General features: G+C 34.8%; 1 protein-coding gene across 4 annotated transcripts in view; it reads left to right on the top strand.

Moving 5' to 3' along the window:
• The first annotated feature begins 5,765 nt into the window (after positions 1 to 5,765).
• Positions 5,766 to 20,454, top strand: part of CUNH14orf39 (chromosome unknown C14orf39 homolog) — a 36,331-nt gene continuing 21,642 nt past the window's right edge. For 2 of the 4 annotated variants that reach the window (XM_048798449.1, XM_048798451.1), the window contains exons 1-8: positions 5,898 to 6,792; positions 6,881 to 6,937; positions 7,916 to 8,042; positions 10,052 to 10,141; positions 13,637 to 13,824; positions 13,918 to 13,960; positions 15,663 to 15,783; positions 16,947 to 17,038. In XM_048798449.1, coding sequence (XP_048654406.1) covers positions 6,654 to 6,792; positions 6,881 to 6,937; positions 7,916 to 8,042; positions 10,052 to 10,141; positions 13,637 to 13,824; positions 13,918 to 13,960; positions 15,663 to 15,783; positions 16,947 to 17,038 — 857 coding nt within the window. In that variant the 5' untranslated portion in view covers positions 5,898 to 6,653. The other 2 variants (XM_048798450.1, XM_048798452.1) reach the window with 2 other exon arrangements.

Here is a 20,454-nt window from a genome sequence, read left to right as displayed (position 1 = left end):
ACTCTAAGATTTCATCTCACTCCAGTCAGAATGGCAGCTATTATACATACAAACAAAAATAAGTGTTGGCGAGGATGTGGGGAAAAAGGTACATTCATACACTGCTGGTGGGACTGACTGCAAATTGGTGCAGCCAATATGGAAAGCAGTATGGAGATTTCTTGGAAAATTGGGAATGGAACCACCATTTGATCCAGCTATCCTTCTCCTGGTCTATACCCAAAGGACTTAAAACCAGCATACCACAGGGACACAGCCACATCAATGTTTAAAGCAGCACAATTCACAATAGCTAAGTTGTGGAACCAACCTAGATGCCCTTCAATAGATGAATGGATTAAAATGTGGCATATATACACAATGGAATATTACTCAGCAATAAACCATGGCATTTGCAAGTAAATGGATGGAGTTAGAGGAGATAATGCTAAGTGAAGTTAGCCAATCCCCAAAAAACAAATGCTGAATGTTTTCTTTGATATAAGGAGGCTGATTCATAGTGGGATAGGGAGAGGAAGCATGGGAGGAATAGGCGAACTCTAGATAGGGCAGAGGGGTTGGAGGGGAAGGGAGGGAGCATGGGGTAATTAATGATGGTTGAATGTGATGATCATTATTATTCAAAGTACATGTATGGGGCTGGGGTTATGGCTCAGTATAGAGCACTCATCTACCATGCATGAGGTACTGTGTTCTATCCTCAGCACCACATAGATGTAAAATATTGTGTCCACCTAAAACTAAAAAAAAAAAATATTTAAAAAACAAACAAAAACAAAGTACATGTATGAAGACATGAATTGGTGTGAATATACTATGTAAACAACAAGAGATATGAAAAATTGTGCTCTATATGTGTAATAAGAATTGTAATGTATTTCACTGTTATATATAAATAAAAAATATATTTAGTTGTTGATGAACTTTTATTTAATTTATTTACTTATATGTGGTGCTGAGCATTGAACCCAGTGCCTCACACATGTCAGGTAAGTGCTTGTTTTTCAAACAAGTGTACCCACTCAAGGTTTTGAATGCATAACACAAAGAAGTGTGCCCTAGGAAGTATCCTCTTTGCCACTGGTAACAGCTGAAGAAAGATAGTTTGTAGGGTAATTGTGGTAGTTAGTGTTCATGGCAGTGTTGTGAGCTACAGACTTTAGGGGCTGGTTGTGATGAAGGTATCTTGACCACCAAATCTGTGATGCAACTTTAGATAGTACTCCTTCTTGTATAGCCTCTGAGTTTGGCTCTTTAGCCATTCTAGGCAGTTTTGCAACACACCATATCTTTTAACAAATTCTACCTTTGCTTAAGTTGGCCAGAATAAACTAACTTTGAAGTGAAAGTTGTTTGCAGCTGGGCATGGTGGCGCATGCCTGTAATCCCAGCAGCTCAGGAGGCTGAGGCAGGAGGATTATGAATTCAATGCCAGCCTCAGCAATGGCGAGGCACTAAGCAACTCAGTGAGACCCTGTTTCTAAATAAAATACAACAAAGGGCTGGGGATGTGGCTCCGTGGTTAAGTGGCCCTGAGTTCAATTCCCAGTACCAAAAAAAAAAAAAAAAAGAAAGAAAGAAAAGAAAAAAAGTTGTTTGCAATAACCAACTTGGATTGGTACTAGAGGTCTGAGTTATAGATACACATTTGTGAGTCATCTATGTAATGGTTGTATTGGAAACTTGTACATGAAATACAAAATGAGAAGAGACTAGGATTGAACCTGAGAAATTTATAACATTTAATGGCTGAGTAGGAGGAGATGAGCCTGAAGGAAGTGATAGAGAAATTTCTGTAGATAGGAGAAAAATCAGGTAAACTTGTGTTTTAAGGAGTGATACTGTTGAATGCTGTGGAGAGGTAAGGTCAGATAAGGACTAAAACATGTTCATTGGGTTTAATAACATGAGATCATTGTCATCCTTAACAAGAGCAAATTTTATTGTGTAATGAGGTTGGAAGGCAGATTGAAGTAAATTGAGAAATGTGGTAGGAGTTTGGGCACTTGTTTAGAAATCAGGTTGGCTAGAAGCAGAGTAAGATGGTGATGGAATGAGACCTTCCAGCAATCCTCTTCCCACAGAAATATCAATTTGAACACCAACTTATGCTCAGAAATAACCTTCACAAGAGCTAAGGAAACCAGTACAGATGGTAGCATAATAATGAAAGAATTATCAAAGAAGGACAGAAGCAGAGTTGTTCCTGTTACCTTTCCCCCAACTCCAAGCAGAGCAGCATAGAGAAAGATGCGTTCTTCTTGGGGAGGAACAATCCAGCCTAAGAATTGTAATCCTGGCTTACCACAGTGAAACCCAGTACCAACCAGAGCTCCATACTCTTACACCCAGGCCAGTGCCTATGAATGGAGCCTCTGAACCCACTCTAGACTGACCACCATGGGTCTGCCTCCACCTTTCCTTGCCACAACCTTGGGCAGCACAGAGTAGAGAAAGACTCCATCTGCTGGGAAAGAGGAGAGGTAAGTATAGGATTTTGTCTTGGAATTAAGCATCAGGTCAGTATAACCCTACATCTGGTAGATTCCAGTGTTCCCTGTTTCCAGGGAAGTGCCCCTGGATAGAGCCTCTGGACTTGTTCCAGTGCCAGGTGGATACCCATGGCTCCAGTGGAACTAACTTGAATTCTGGTTAGCATTACCAGATCGGAGGGATGAGAGAAATATGTTGACGAATAGAGATTTTTAGTGTCTAGGAAAGATTGATTCCTTCCTCCCTCCCTCCCTTCCTCTTCCCTCTTTTCTTCCCTCCCTTTCTTTCTCTCTCTTCCTGCCCTCTTTTGCCGAAGTCTGGCTGGGCACAAATCACGAGCCACTGAAGCAGGAACAAACTTTATTTCTGAACTCCACCAGCACGCTCCACACACGCTCCCGGGAACTCCTCCCCAACGCCACGCGGCTGGTCCAGGAACCAGCCACCGGAAATATCTCCTCCGGAAATCCCTCCTCCTGCACTTCCCCAACCAATGGGAACTCTCCGGGAATCCTCGGGAATCCTCACGAGAACTCCAAAGTAACAGGCGAAGCAGATAGTAATGCCTCGCCTGTCAACCAATACTATTGGCAAAATGCCAGGGGCCATTCCGACTCAGCTGTGGCTCTCAGCACTCATTTCTTTCTACTGGTAGAGATTTCACCAAGTTAAAAACTTATGGTCAAGAGCTAACTGAATGGAAAAGGATGAATACACCTAAGAGGAAAGGAATACTTGATATTTTAACATTCCTGAGGAGGTGAAAGTAGATGATACTCAGGATGCGGAGGAAATGGCTTTATGGAAGAAACGAGAAAGCTTCTGTTATGCTTTGAATGTGAGGTGTCACCCAAAAGCTCATGTGGGACAAAGCAAGAAGATTTAGAGGAGAAATGATTGGGTTATGACAGCCTTAACCCAATCAATGAATGGATCCCCTGATGGAATTAACTGTGGCTGGAGGAGGTGGGTCATTGGGGGCTGCCTTTGGGGTATATATCTGATATCTGGCAAGTGGAATCTCTCTCTGCTTCCTGATCATCCTATGAGCTGCCTTCCTCCCCCACATTGTTCCACCATGATATTCAGCCTCACATTGAATTTTGAGGAATGGAGCTTGCAGTCTGTGGATTGAGACCTCTAACACTGTGAGCCCCCAAATAAACTGTTCCTCCTCTACAGTGAAAATGTAAGTGGGATCATATGAAATATGACCACATGAAATTTGAAGAATTTTGTTCTGATGGCTTTTTAATTTTCTATATACCGAGTGTTGGTCATTACAGTTGGGCATTACATTAGGGGCTTTATAGAAATAATTTAATTTTCAAACTATCCTATCGTAACAATTCTCATTTTGCTTTTGAGAAAACTGAAGCTTAGGTTAGAAACTTGCTCACAGTTTTGACCTAACAAATGATAGAACCAATAGTTACAATCATATCTGTTTGACTACAAAGACTGTGTAGAGTGGATTGAATGCATACAAAGAATATATCAAAGGAAAAAAATCAATGTCTTGTGAATAATTATTTATAAGAGATGAGGATAATCACATAAGATAACAATTTTCATGTGTTGATTCTTAGGCAGTGTCAGACAGACAGGAATATTAGAGAGGAAGATATAATTTTGGATTTGGGTCAAGTTCAACCTGAATTCATAAAAGTAGAGTGGAATGATGGTTGCCAGTGGGAGGGGAAGTGGAAAGTGGGAATGGGGAGATTTTAGTCAAAGGGTATGAAGTTTGAGTTAGGCAGATGAAAAGTTATGGTGTAGCATGCTGACTATAGTTAATTACACTGAATTGTATACTTGATATTTGCTAAGAGAGTAGATCTTAAATGTTCATGCCACACACACAAATGATAACTATATGAAGTGGTGAATATGTTATACAAATTAATTTGATTGTGATAATTATTTCATAATTGCTATGGCTTGGATATGGTTTGAGGGTGTTCCCCAAGGCTTCATGGGTTGAAATTTACTCCCCATTGTGAGATACTAACAGGGTGGAACAATTCAAGTACAGAGTCCATAGGTGGGGCCTTTGGAAAGTAATTAGGATTAGATAAATTCGTAGGAATAGTGCCTCCATGACTGACTCCTGGTGCTGTTTAAGAAGAGGTTGTGAGACCAGAAGAGACAATCATACATGTGGGCACTCCCTGCCTCTTGCTACATGATACCTTGTGCTGCCTCAGGACTTTTTGCCACCAAGAAGGCTTTCCTCAGATGTGGCCCCTCAATCTTGGAGAGATCTGTAAGCGAAAATAAACCAACCATAACTTCTCCAGTTTTTTTTGTGTCATGTTTTAATAGCAACAGAAAACAGACTATTTCAATAATGTACATATCAAAATACTATGTTATACTCTGTAAGTATATACAATATTTTTTGTTAATTATACCTCAATAATGCTGGAAAATAATAAAGGTTTTCTTTCTCACACACAAATAAATATGGTAAGTTCTTAAATCATCAGAACCTAAATTAGCTTTGATGGTTCACTATCATTAATACTAGTGATCAACATTACAACACATTTTAATAAAATATACATATGGTATGTACTTAAGCTTGTTTTTCATTTTAATCTATGAAATGATTTAGTATGTGTCGGCTTAAGGCAATTATTGATATTATTTCACATGTTCACCAGGAATAAAAGATTCAAGAGGGATACAGAGCAGTGGTAGAGAGCGTGCTTAGCATACTTGAGGCCGTGGGTTCAGTCCCCAGAACAACAACAATGGATTGAGGCAAATTGTTTACATTATTTTTTCTTCACTCTTCACTTCGACATGCAAAATCTAAAACACAAATTACCTAGTGGTGACAGTTTTAGGCAGAAAATATGCTTTATTTCCAACAACAAATGAGGTAGTCATAAAATGTTTACTAAAACGTGTTTGAATTATGCTTTTCAAAGAAGCAAAATGCTGAGTTCAAAACTGAATTCTGATTGATGAGTTTCTTACTGTCATGTTAAAATTAATTTTATTGCTATTCTCCAATTTTTGTCTAAAGCTATTATGTTAGAAGAGGGCTGGATAGTCTTTGAAGTTAACACTAGGTTGCCAGGCAGCCAGAGAGTTCACAACAGACCCCCTGTGTTTTTTTGAGTCCTGTCTCACCCAGCACTCACTCCTGCGGTTCTAACTCTTACGCGCCCGGGATGGCGCGATCGCCACCCTGTTCTCGCCGGGAGCGGGATCTCGCTCTTCCACGTGATCTGCTTCTTGCTGAGTGCTCCGCGGGGTCTACCCACGCTGACGCCAGGGGGCGAGGGCAGGACGGGGCTCCAGACCTTCGAGTTAGGTTTGGGGTCACGTTCCTGACGACCCGGGCCCTAAGTGGAGTTTGGGACCCTAGGGAAAGAGGGTATGGACGTCGGGGTTTCGAGGGGCCGTTTAGGTGGGTGGGAAAACGAACCGTGTGTGGTGGTTTCTGAGGAAAGCGGCGGGAGTGGTTGCCTGGCCCTACTCCGGAGAACTACCCGCGACCTGCCGCCTCATCCCGTGGCGGGCGCTTGACGCGCGGCGTCGTGGTTGGCGTGTGGTGGGCAGAGGCCAGCAGCGCTGCCTGAGGGGAGGGCGGGCCAGCGAATTCCCGCCGCAAGTCTCCGCTGCGAGGCGCCCCTCGGGTCTACGGGGAGCCAGAGCTGCGAACCCCGCCTCTGGCGTGTTCCGTACAGCGAGTTGGCTCTCCTGTGAAAAAATTCTTCTTTTTTTCTTTATTATTGGGGGGCAAATTGATAAATGTAAACCGGCATCACTTTCTAGGTTTCACCTTGCTGTTGGTGAAGGACTTTCACTGCGCGGGGCAGTACACACGCCAAGGAGGGACATATTCAGATATTTATTTTACAGGGCACGCCCTTTTGAGAAGTCTAGGTGTCTGGATCCCCGCAGATTCAAAGACTTACTGCAGAACCAGGAGTAAACAGTTATGAAGGCGCCCACCCTTGCCCCTAGTCTCAGTCATGCAACGACGTTCAGCAGCTGCCTAAGTGTCTCTTAGGGCTCTACCAGGAGGTGGCTGTGGCCTGAAAACGTCTCTTACCCTCTGTCTTGCTCCATCCACATTTTTCTGTGAGAATGTTATATTTAAAAAGTTGTTACTGAATATACATGTGTATTTTCATTTTATATTCATGTGTATATTTCATATACACATGAATATGCACATGTCTATATTCATGTGTATATTCACTTATTTTTATTTTCTTTACATAGTATCCAAGATGAATGACAGCCTCTTTGTCAGTCTGGACAGACTTTTGTTAGAATTTGGTAGGTATAAAGTGAAAATAAAGAAATAGGTAACTATTATTATTCGACATTTTAACAATGAAGTAAAGTCACAAGAGAATTGTTTTAGTTTTCCAGTATGAGCAAGATATAAGTACTAAAGAAGACATGATTCAAAGAATTAATAGTAAGTAGTTTTGCATGTTAAAGATGTTTTTGTCTTAATTTTTTTATAACATATAGCATAATATATAATTGCCCTGTTTAGGGCAACTTGTAGTTGGCATTGTAACTCTTGTGGAAATTCTCTACTAATAATGAGCTTTTTAGCCTAGGCAAAATAGTTGTGATTCACCTATTGTTTTTCAGTAATTTTGTGTATTCTGCATTTAATTATTTTGTGAAGAATTTTGCTTTAAGCAGCAATGACCCCTAAGGTGCAGTTTAAAAAATGTTATATTTCTCAAATAACAAGGTTACTTCAAATATTTGAGTGAAATGTTTCTCTTTAAAGAAATCATCAAAAATTAGGAACCAGGATTGATGCCATATTTTCAGGAATAATAGTTCTGAAATAAGTGAATTGGCTAGTAAATATAAGTGAAGTGGCTGGGCAAATTAAATAAATATAATGTTTTAAATATTTTAGTTCTAAAAATATAACTATCAACTTCTTAATTGTCACAGAAAGATTGAATTTGGTTATTTTTTTCTACAATCAAAAAATAAAGTATTATGAAATTGTTTAATATTTTCAAGAACTAAGTTTATCTTAAATCATTGGTAAATAAGTTAGTTGATGGTGTATTTAATAATTAATTGATAGAAATTATGTATTTGTCAATAACAAAATCCTTATGTTAATATAATTAATGAGTAAACATTTGCATGAATTTATAGCATCATAAGATGAATTGACCTTAAGTGTCACCTAATCTACCCCAGGGGACATTCTTCAATTGCAAATACAAATCCTCCTTAGTTTCTGGGGGGCTGTGGTTTTCTACTTTTTAGTACAGGAGCCTTCCCTTCTCAAGCCTCACTTCCTCTCCTTTCTGGCTGTCTTCTTTTTAGGTAAGTTGCCATAAACTGTTTTTTCTTACTGTATTTGTTTATTTTGAATTTATAATTTCTACCTTAAGAAAATAAACATTTCCTCTTTTAGAATGCTTTGAAGACATAAAAGAAAACAAATCAACTATTTGTAAGATACATGAAAGTATAAATACAACAGATGAGGAAATTGCTCATTACTGTAAACATAGTAATGAAATCAAAGACAACTGTAGTAAGTGAGTATTTGAAAGAAATGAACCTTCAGTAATTGTCATTTGACTTTTTTTATTCAAGATTTCTAGGTTTATAGTTGAAGACACCATTGCTTATTTTGTTTTGTTTTGGTTTGGTTTTTTGGTATTGGGGGTTGAACTCAGGGTCTTCCTTGTACATGCTAAGCATGTTCTCTACCATTGCCCTAAGTGCTGAATTATGAGATTTCACTAATTTAGATATAGTTAGTATAAATAAAGAATTTTAGTGTAGTCTATGTAAGTCCTGTTAGACTGAAATAATTTCCATTTTTTGACTTTTCAAGATCTTAGTGTTTTTCTTTATGAGGTTCTGGGAATCAAATCCAGGGCCTTATGCATGATAGGCAAGTGCTACCTTGATACATGATAGACAAGTACCACTGAGCTACACTCTGGCTTAAGATCTTAGTTTGTATAAGGGAATCCAACCTAAAACTTTTCAAGATAAAAGACTTCTTTTGAGAAATGTCTCTCCAGGTCTTTTGTCCAATTTCTAATCAAGTTATTTCTTTTCTTGCCATTGAATTGTGTGACTTCTACTTCAACCATTTTTATTATAGGAAAACATTGGAAGTAACTCTAAATGTTCAACATAAGGGGACTGGTTAAATGAATTTTGGTATATCCATATGACTGAACACTAGGCAGCCACTAAAATCATGACATAGGTGTATGTTTGACATGGGAAAATGTTAATAGTATATTGCAAATTGAATAAAGCAGTTTATGCATCATTATTCATAATATGAACCCAATGCATGATAATATATCTATAGCTAAGAAAAACCTCAAAGGATGCACATTGAAAAGCTTATAGTGAATATCTTCTCAGTAAGCATGTTTCTTATGGAATTTTTAAATACTCAGAATATATGCATGTATAATCTTAGACCTTCAAATTTCCTTTTGGGGAATATATTTTAAGTATCAGAAATTAAGGGGTTGGGGATATAGCTCAGTTGGTAGAGTGCTCACCTGGAATGCACAAGGCCCCTGGGTTCAATCCCCAGCACCATAAAAAAAAAAAAAGTGAAAGAAAAGAAATTAAGACAAATATTTAAGTATAATTTCAGTAAGTGATAAAGAAGGATTAATTTTATGTGAATATGATCTCAGTAATGTTAAAATATATAATTGTAGCAAAATCTCGAAACAATTTTAAAATCATAGTAGTTATTTAATATTGAGAATATGTATGATAGTGAGTTTCTTATATATACTCTTCTGTGCTTCCAAATGGCCATATGTACTTTTTGAATATGGAAAAAAAATGAAAATAGAGGAAATATTCAAATAATACTTAGAATGGAAGCTGCCATGGTATATATAGTAATTTTAGTTTTTTTGTATTGGTAATAGTTTTCAAGTTATATAATAAAACAAAAATATATAAGGTGAATATTCATTTTATTCTATCTGATTTGATAGTCTATTTTGGCCTAGTTTCTTTCTTTGTAACTTAGGAGGGCATAACAGTGTGTCAGAGGAAGAAAAAAGACTCTTTAACCCTAATCCAAGTGCTAACTAAAAAGAATTTCTTGGCCAAGACCTTAGAAATATGATGAGAAAGAAGGGCTGATGAAGTGTTATAGGGTGTGTAATGGAATATCATAGCAATACGTAATTCAGCCATGCTATATTTGCTTCTTTCCCTGTCATATCTCAAAAACAAATTTTATGTAAAAATTAATGAATATTAATATTTGAGCATATGAGTGTGTGGATATTGATAGTGATGGGGATAGGATATGCAATTTTTTCTTTTTTATACTGTTGTATTTATTATTTTAAAAATTGGTTCATATTAATTATGCAGAGTAGTAGATTTCATTGTGGCATAGGGAATGTTTTCTTGATGTAAACTTGTTTTCTCTAGGTAGACACATTCATTTCTCTTTAAATGATTTTGTTCATTTTTTATTATCTCTGCCAATTTTTTTATTTGTTTATCATTCTGAAATGCTAATTACAACTATAACTTTTTTCCATAGCTGGAAGCCAACATGTGATGTTTTTCATAAACATGAAGATTATATGCAGGACCAATTTACTATTTATCAAGAAACCATTGAAAAAGACAAGTACAGTATTTATATTAACTTAAGTGTATCAGTTCTATAAATTAGTATTACTGGAACATGCTATGTAAGAATGTTAACTGAAAAATTTAGAAAGTGTGTATTCTGAGGGAATATTTTTTTAAGTAAATGTGATATCTTGGACTGAATCATTGATGGTCTCCACATTTGTTGTAAAAGCTTGAATATGTTGAGATATTGCCTTAGATACAAACCATTTATCTATCAGCAGCATTTATAGCAAAGTTCTTCAATTAATGGTATTTATGACTAAACAGTGTAGGCAAACATTTAGGAGGATAATTATTTGTAGAATAAACATTTTGAAAAATTTGAGGTATTGGTTTTTTAAAGGTATTTTGTGTCAAATTTCAGTTTTTCAGATTGCTAATTTAGTAAAGTGGTTATATTCTAATGGAGAAATACCAGTAGTTATGTGAATTTATTTTACTACATGTAAAATCACATCATCTTAGGGATTAATTGTAATTAATGAATGTAATAAAACAAGGTTAGAGACTTTGAACATGATATGTATAGCATTAAATTTTTTCCTAATTTTAAAAACTGAAGTGATTTGAGGAGAACACTTATCAGTTTTTACATTTTACTTAAGAAACACATATATTGAAGGCCTTGTGGTGCATACCTATAATCCTAACAAGTTGAAGGTTGAGATAGGAGGATCACAAGTTCAAGGGCAGCTGTAGCAACTTAGTGAGACCCTAAGCAACTTAGCAAGATACTGTCTCAAAAATAAAAAATAATAAATAAATAAATAATGCCGGGGATAAAGCTCAGTGGTAAAGCACCCTTGATTTCAGTCCCCAATATCAAACAAAAAACCCTCCTAAAATAACTACCAATGTAAAATCTATAATCCATTATTTTCAAAGTTAAGTCTTAGGTTAGAATTAAAGTTAAAGATTGGGACTTAATGGCATTAGAAATCTTGTATATAGATGAGGTTTCTCAGGAAAATATATGGAGCAAAGTGGAGAAAGCCAAAAGTATGCCATCATCCAAAGAGTAGACAGAGGGTGGAAAAGATGAAGGAGACTATTAGGTTGTCATTTATAGATCCTGCTTCAATCCCAAAAGAATTTGAGATATTTGTATAAAAATACCACAGTGTTTAAAGAAAATCAAGGCTACATGTGGTCCCAAATATTGTTTGTTAAAAGTACAGATTAGGCTTTGAAATTCTTAGTAGTCAAGGCATTGATCAAGAAATATGATCAGAGTATTCATTTAAAAAAAATTCAATTAGAGGCTGGGGGTGTGACTCAATGGTAGAACATTTTCCTAGAATGCTCAAGGCCCTGGTTTTAATCCTTAGCAGTTTACTTGCTTAGGATAAGTTATGAAGTTTTTCCCGAGACTTGAGAGAAATTTCTCTTCTGGGTCTTCATAAAGGGGAAACTGGGGAGTGTGGTAATATTTTCAGTAAATTCTTTCAAAAAAGTCCCCGTTTTAATGTTTTTATTAATGCATTAAGTTATACATAATAGTGGTATTTATTTTGACATATTCATAAAAGTATATAATTTCCTTCATTTCAACAATCAGTACTGAGGAAGTAGGAAGGAAGTAGGGACACTAGCTACTTATTTCTGATCTCCCATTCTTGTCCTGAGCATTCCTGAAGACTAGTACTGCTCGAATAAATTAGATAATAATGACTTTCTGAATCATGACTTAGCTATGCTGTGTTCTGCCAAAGTTTCTATATGGAAGATGTTAGAAGTGGATATGACTATATAATATGAACAGGATGGAATATGATATACTGATCTCATATGAAACAGATGACCAAGGCCTAATTTTTCAATGGTATTTCTCTTCTCCCTGGACCATTTTCTCAAGTTATTATATAAGTGGGGTCTTAATTAATAAATATACATTTAAAAGAATAGGAACTTATTTGGGGCTCAACTGCTTTATCTTGCTAAAGGGGACAGAGTTTAGCAATACTAAAAAATTAGACCATTCTTAAAATTCAGACTTGTTGACCCAGTACTTATTAATCATTACTTATTAAACCAGAAGTTTTAAGAATACTTGCTCCTATTCTCTGCTAAGGAGAACAATCATTATAGCATCTTTTAAGAAATTTCTTGATCCAAGAAATAAAATCTTGAGGAATATAAGGACTATATATTTTCAAAAAGTTTACTATGAATATTATTTTTGAAACCAGAATTTGGTAAAAAGAGGATTCAGGAATATATTTTCTGTAGGACTGGGGCTGTATAGCTCAATGAGTGAGGCTCTCGGTGCAGTCCCTAACACTGAGGCTGAGGGTATATTTTCTGTGAAGAACTGTATTGAGTACTTTCAGTGTTATAGATCAGGATTGGCAAACATTTTTTGTAAAATACCAGATAGTAAGTATTGTAGCTCAACTCTTCTGTGTGGTACAAGATGGCTTTAGGCCATATATAAATAAATGAGATATGATCCAATAAAACCTTATTGGACAGTGAAATTTGAACTTCATATAATTTTATTATGTCATAGAGTATTCTTTTGAGTTTTTTTCAATAATTTAAAAAACATTCTTAGTTCACAGACAACAGAGGATGGATTAGATTTGGCACATAGGCAGCCGGGGGATGTAGCTCAGTGGTAGAGCACTTGCTTAACATGCAAGGCTCTAGATTCAATCCTCAGTATCTTCTCCCCCACCCCATCACAAAGTTTTGGCACATAGGCAGTAGTAATCAACTCCTTTGTCTGTATGGGTCAAATAAGAAAGAAGTCTTAATATTCTTTTGTAAGAATAATGCCTCACTTACGACTTGTGCCTAAATAGATGGTCACCCATTATTAGTTGAGTTGATATAGAAGAGTTCCTCCAAACGGCTCAAATTCTTCATAAGAATACTTATGGGGTATACATGAATGATTATGAACCCAGAGTTTTAACACATAGAACGTGACTTCATGTAATAGTTTTAGCTGAAGAAAATTAAAGGAGATTTAAAAGGCATAGTTACAGAGGTCAGAACCCAGGGAGCATAGATATTTAAGAAGGTATAACTGATATTGGCCAAATTATATTGTTATATCCTGTGCATGAATGAATATGTAACAACAAATCCCATCATTATGTACAACTGTAATGCACCAATAAAAAATGTGGAAAAAAAAAGGTGTGACTAAAAGAACCCAGTTCTCCAATGTCAGTTAGGATGAACATGAAAAAGAGATCATTTGATTAGACAATTTAGATCATTGATGACCATGGAAAGAATAATGTCATTATACTGGTGGAAGTGGAAGTTAAATTGAAGAGGATTAACCAGGTGAGGAATAAAAAAAGTGTAGCTGAGAAGTGTCTTGGGGTTAAAGAAAGTTGAAGGACAGACAATAATGAGGGAAATACAGACAAATAGATGTTTGAATTGCTTTTTATACTTAATTTAGGAGACTTTAACAAGTGATATTTATTAGGTTTTTAGATCTATTCTACATCATTTCTTTCATTTTTAACAGAAAAATGTATCATGATTATGTATGTCAGTATAAAGAAGTTTTGAAGCAATACCAACTAAAATATTCAGAAACACCCTTTTCACGTGAATATTATGAGAAGAAAAGAGAACATGAAGAAATTCAAAACAGAGTGTTGGCATGTTCTGAACAACTAAAAATGAATGAAACTATTCTTATGGAATTTCTAGGTATTAACCTTTCTGTAATATGTTGCTTTAATTATTATATCTTTGTACTGAGAAGAATATAATAAATCAGTCTCAACTATGACTTTTTTTCAGTGCCTGCACCCTTTCCATCACTTACCAAGTGGACATTACACATGTATCCACAATAGTATTTCTATTTATAATTTTATTAGATAAGTATTGTTTCTGTATTTTAATTATTATTTTGTTTTCCTGGTGAGAGCCTCATAGATTTGTTTTTGTGTTTAATTCAGATTTTAAAGGTCACTTTAAGGTCTTTTGGGATTAGTTCTCATGTACATGTGATCAAAAGCAAGTAATTTTAAGGGGAATAAAATAGTATGTGTATTTGGCTTTAAAGTGGCATATCAACAATCAAACTAATGAAAATGTCATCTTGCTTTGTCTTATCAAAGAAGTTCTGATTAAATTGATTAATTATTTCTTATTATTATGGTGGTAAGGAAGTGAGTCAACAATTATTCACAAATATTTAAAAATTCATTGGGTACTTATCTTGTGTCAGGCAGTACTGAAGAAATTACAAAGCTCTCTTGCAAGGAGCTCACAGTTTAGTAGAGGAGAAAGACAAATAAAGAATTCTAATACAGTATCACTGTAATAGATGCTTAAGTAATTCTTAATTGGTCTAAGTCTCAACTGTTTGTCAGAGAGATCTTTCTTGATGATGAACTTGAAACTTTAATCCTCTTTCAACCTCCACAATCCTTTATATGCTTTTCTATCAGATTATAACTCCTATGTTTGTACTAAGTCTTCTTTATCCCTGTATTCTACCTTGCTTCCTTTCTGTTTCATCCTAAACCATTCTTTTATCTCCTCTGCTGCTTTTTATCCTTCATGTTTTGGTTTGAGCCTATTATATTTTTATGAACATTTGTTGTTTATGCATTAACTTCTTAGTGGGAAAGGGCAGAATTTAGTTGGTAAGTGAAGTACAGAAAGTATAAGGGAGTTGGATATGAGTTGGGATGAGATGTAAAGTTGCATGACAAACAAGAAGAGGTAGATGGAAGTAGGAAGAATTAAAGATTAGGATTTAAATATCTATTTCTAAAAATTTAAACTGAGACTTTTGGTAATAACATAGCTTTATAAATAATATTCACCTGAAATGTTTGTTCTAGCATATAAGTCACATATTTTTAAGGCAGGATAGGAAGTTCTGATAAAATTTCTCTAGAGTTCTTGTTCACTGTTATTCTTCTATTCATTTCTAAATTCTAGATAGATAATAAAGGAACTTAGGTAATTGTGTTAATTAATAACCATGTAGGATGTCTATTAATAGATAAATTTTCTACTTGAAATTGAGTCTAAATCCTCTCTAAACAGAATGTCCAGATGAAAGTTCTCAGTTTTACAGGGTACATTGATCAACCTTATAAGGCAAGAAAAGGGAAATTGGGTGGATTTTTAATGTTGACTTTGGAATAATACATGATGGAAGCATAAAAAGTTAAATTGGGACCTGAATTTATTATATTTTATTAGTCATCCCAATGACACAGTGAACTTAGTTTTAAAAAAAAACAGATAACACCTTGTGAAAATATTTAACTGAATGAAAATATTCTAATAAATATTTTTGATGGATGTTACTTTTAAATTAATATAGATCAATACTAACTTATCTTCATTAGTCTGCCAAATATTTATATTAATCTTACCTGTTTCAGATACTGTTATTAAAAGTGCTTATTGCTTATATATACCACACATATAAATGACATATACAATATTAACTATTTCTGACATAGTACATTTATTTTAAATGCAAGGTTTACTTGCACAGCATAGTTCCTTAACATAAAAAGAGTTAATCTGAGATGTAAAACACAAGATATCCTGAAACATGCCAACAGTTTTACCAAAAGTTCATCTGAATTGAAGAAAGAAGCAGATGAAGCAGAAATGGAAGTTAATTCATTAAACAAGGTATATATTTTGTTATTGTTTCTAAAATATGTATTAATGTATAATAGTGTGTTAGTTGACACCTTAGAAGAGCTGTTAAGATAGCCTCAATGTGGACAAAGGCCAATTGATAAGCTTCAGATCACTTTGAAGCCAAAATGTATTTCAGGTGTGGAATTTATTTAACTCTGAATTTGGGGGAATAGGTTGGCTTTGGGAGGGCCTGAGGAAGGATTAAGGTGTAGGTTAAGAGGAATTTACTTATTGACTTGTGGTGCAGTAGGTTAAACCCAGGGCCTCATGCATACTAGGCTCTGGGTTTGATCCACTGGTGCCTAATACCTCTGGCCCTGTAACAGGAATTTAAAAGCATTGAAAAAGTAACAGTGTTTTCAAAAAGGTGAACAAGATAGTAAATAGTTTAAATAATTTAATCTTGCAAAATTTACAACTGTAGTTTATAATTTTTAGGAAGCCAGTCTAGAAACAGTTAAGCTTTTAAGGTTTTATTGAATATTTTTAGTGTCATCCATTGAATTGTGGCTTTGATTCACATAGATACAAGAACTCACCAAAATCATTTTATAAATTTTGAGAAAAAATTGAAAATTAAATTTTGTAAATTTTTTGAAAATTAGATTTTATAGTGATCATTCATAGTTATAAGGTACAAAATAACAGCAATATAATTTTATTTTTTTTCTAAATATTTATTTGTTAGTTTTAGGTGGACACAATAACTTTATTTTATTTTTTTATGTGGTCCTGAGGATCGAACCCAGTGCCTTATGCATGCTACGCGAGCACTCTACCACTGAGCCACAACCCCAGCCCCCCCAGCAATATAATTTTAATAATGAGAGAAAAATGGATGCTATTTCCTTTAAAATATGTGATAACTATGTCCCTATGTAAATATTCAATGTCTATTTTGCTTATAATTATTCTTTTAAAAAATGGAAATTTATTGATATTTATGATTGAAAATTTAGTAGTAAGGAAAAGTTAAAGGGGTGTAATTTAATATTGATGTAACTCTTAATGACTTTCAATAGAAGATAATAAATTCTGCCAAAAATACAAATCTTGTGATTCTACAGAAAAAAAATCATATTCATTAATTAAGATAAAACATTCTTCTTTGCAGGTAATTATTTCATTTTCCTTTCCCATTTTTCTTTTAGCTGATTGCAAGACTTTATGAAACCAAGAATCTTTCAGAAACTCTTGAAGAAAAGAAAAAAAGTACAGAAAAGAGAAAGGAATTGAAAGAAAGGTATAGGTAAATTTTAAAATTGAATTTTATGTGACCAGAGATTCTGCATCTAAAAGTTTGATTCTGTATTCTATCCTCTTTTTTGTTGTTGTTCTGATTAGTTATACATGACAGCAGAATGCATTTCGTTTCATTGTACACAAATGGAGCACAACTTTTCATTTCTCTGGTTGTACATGATGTAGAGTCACACCATTTGTGCAGTCATATATGTACCTAGGGTAATAATGTCCTCATTCCACCATCTTTCCTATCCCCATTCCTGTTCTCCTTCCCTCCCTCCCCTTTGCCCAATCCAAAGTTCCTTCATTCTTTCCATGCCCCCTCCCCTCATTATGGATCAGCATCCACTTATCAGAGAAAACATTCAGCCTTTGGTTTTTTGGGATTGGCTTACTTTGCTTAGCATGATATTCTCCAACTCCATCCATTTACCTGCAAATACCAGAATTTTATTCTCTTTCAATACTGAGTAATATTTCATTGTGTATATATACCACAGTTTCTTTATCTGTTCATCTATTGAAGGGTATCTAGGTCAGACAGTTTTGCTGTTGTGAATTGAGCTGCTATAAAAATTGATGTGGCTGTGTCACTATAGTATGCTGATCTTAAGTCCTTTGGGTATAGACAGAGCAGTGGGATAGCTGGGTCAAATGGTGATTCCATTCGTAGTTCTCTGAGGAATCTCCATATTGCTTTCCAGAGTGATTGCACCAATTTTCAGCGTACTTTTTCCCCACATCCTCGCCAGCATTTATTGTTGCTTGTATACTTGATAATTGCCATTCAGAATGGAGTGAGATGAAATCTTAGAGTAGTTTTGATTTGCATTTTGCTAATTACTAGAGATGTTGAATATTTTTTCATATATTTGTTGATGGGTTGTATATCTTCTTCTGAGAAGTGTCTATTCAGTTTCATAGCCCGTTTGTTGATTGGGTTATTTGTTTTTTTTTTTTTTTTTTTTTTTTTTTTTTGTGTTAAGTTTTTTTATATATCCTGGAAGTTAGTGCTCTATATGATGTGTGTCTAGTAAAGATGTTCTCCCACTCATGAGAAGAAGCTTTTTAGTTTGAATCCATTCCATTTATTGATTCTTGATTTTATTTCTTGTGCTTTAGGAATCTGATCAAGGAAGTCAGGACCTAATCTGACATGATGAATATTTGGGCCTACTTTTCCTTCTATTAGGCACAGGGTCTCTGGTCTAATTCCTAGGTCCTTGATCCATTTTGAGTTGAGTTTTGTACATGATGAGATAGAGGGATTTAATTTCATTTTGCTATATATGATTTCCAGTTTTCCTAGCATCATGTGTTGAAGAGGCTATCTTTTCTCCAATGTATGTTTTCTACACCTTTGTCATGCAGGATATCTTCTATTAATTTCTTATGAAAAATATTAATTTAAGGGGTTGGAGTTGTGGCTCAGTGGTGGAGCGCTCACCTAGCACGTGTGGGGCCCTGGGCTCGATCCTCAGCACCACATAAAAATAAATAAATTAAAAAAAGATATTGTATCCAACTATAACTAAAAAATAAAATATTTTAAAAAATATTAATTTAAATGTTATGAACTATTATTATTTAGTATGCTTTAGTGAGGCTGAGGATATTATAATTGTAGAGGGAGAGAGGGTAGCAACAGCACATCTGATACACAGTCCACCTTTTTATCACCTTGTCACCAACTTGTTTAGTTCTTTCTTTATCATGGAGAGTGTAGATGAGCCTATAATTGTGACTTAATCCATGATGTCATATGTTTCCTTGTTTTTTTGTCCTGTTTTTTGATAAAATAGACCTTAGTGGTGGAGGCATGAAGAAAAAGTCATTAATTTTTCTCTTACAGAAAAATAGATGTGTTACTCTTGCTGTTTCTGATCTACTTTCTATTTTTTTTCTTTTTGCCTGTGCCCTTTTTTCATTCTAAATTTCCATTCCTCAGTCTCCATTGCCTTTGTGTTGATTTTTCAACACACACTTCTCGAGTTTATTTCCTTGAACCCACTTCCTTGGATCTGTTATTTGCTTGACCTCCTCCCCAACATGTTGCACTCCCACATATCGTATCTATGGCAGTATGTATTTAGTTTTATGATGAAATTGATTGAAAAAACTAGGCAAAGATACAGAATTTTGCTTTGCCAACAATGTTTTAACATAAAATTCTGTATATTAAGAGGAACTTATATAAATATTTAGTCATTTTTTACTCAGTGTATACAGTAGCACCCCCTTATCCATGGTTTTGCTTTCCATGATTTCAATTATCTGTAGTCAACCATGATACAGAAATATTAGATAGAAAATTCTGGAAATAAACAATTAAATTGCATGCTGTTCTGAATAGTCTGATGAAATTTCATGCCATTGTACTCTATCGTACCTGGGATATGAATCATCACTTTGTTCAGTATGTCTAAAATGTATACATGACCTGCCTGTTAGTTACTTAGTGGCCATTTCAATTATCCCATTGAATGTTATATTATCATGGTGCTGGTGTTCAAGTAACCCTTATTTTACTTAAAAATGACCCCAAAGTCAAAGATTAATGATGCTGGCAATTTGGATATGTCGAATAGAAGCTGTAAAATGCTTTATTTAAGTGAAAAGGTGAAAGTTCTTAACATAAGGGAAAAAAAAACAGTTATATGCTTAGGATGCCAAGATCTATGATTAGATTTATCTGTCCATGAAATTGTGAAAAAGGAAAAAGAAATTTATGTAGTTTTGCTATCATACCTCACACTGCAAAAGTTAGGCCACAGCTGAGCGTGGGGGTGCATGCCTTGGGAGACTAAGACAGGAGGATTGCAAGTTGGAAACCAGCCTCAGCAACTTAGGCCCTAAGCAGCTTAGAGATAACTTGTCTCAAAATTTAAAAAATAAATAAAAAGGAATGGAAATGTAGCTCAGTGATTAAGTACTCCTGGGTTAAATCCACCACAGGAGGAAAAAAAGCTACAATGTGTAATAAGTGCTTACTTAGTTAAGATGGAAAAGGTGTTAAATTTGTCTATGTATGTATAGGGAAAACTATGGTATATGTAAAGTTCGGTACTGGGGAACTTGGCATGTATCCTAAATTGATAAGGTAGAATCAGTGTATTTTGATAGCATTTATTCTACTTCATTGATTTAGGAAGAAGTCAATGAAATTATCTTTCAGTAAAAAACTTAGAAGACCCACTTATGATGTACTACTGTTTTAATGATTTCTGTATTCATGGTAGTTGATTTGATTTGTTTCCAAATCAGTCTTTTTAAAGTTTAAAGTACTCTGAAATCTAAAATGTTACTTTTATGGTTAGACTTTTGGTTTAAGATGTTTTTGATATGTTTGAAAAGTCGTTAAAAATGACTATGTTTGCTGGATGCATTGATGCAAATCTGTAATCCCAGTGACTT

Source organism: Marmota marmota, unplaced genomic scaffold (assembly GCF_001458135.2).
Source record: "Marmota marmota marmota unplaced genomic scaffold, marMar, whole genome shotgun sequence".
NCBI classification, from domain to species: Eukaryota; Metazoa; Chordata; class Mammalia; order Rodentia; family Sciuridae; genus Marmota; species Marmota marmota.
This window is presented reverse-complemented; position numbering and strand designations above follow the sequence as displayed.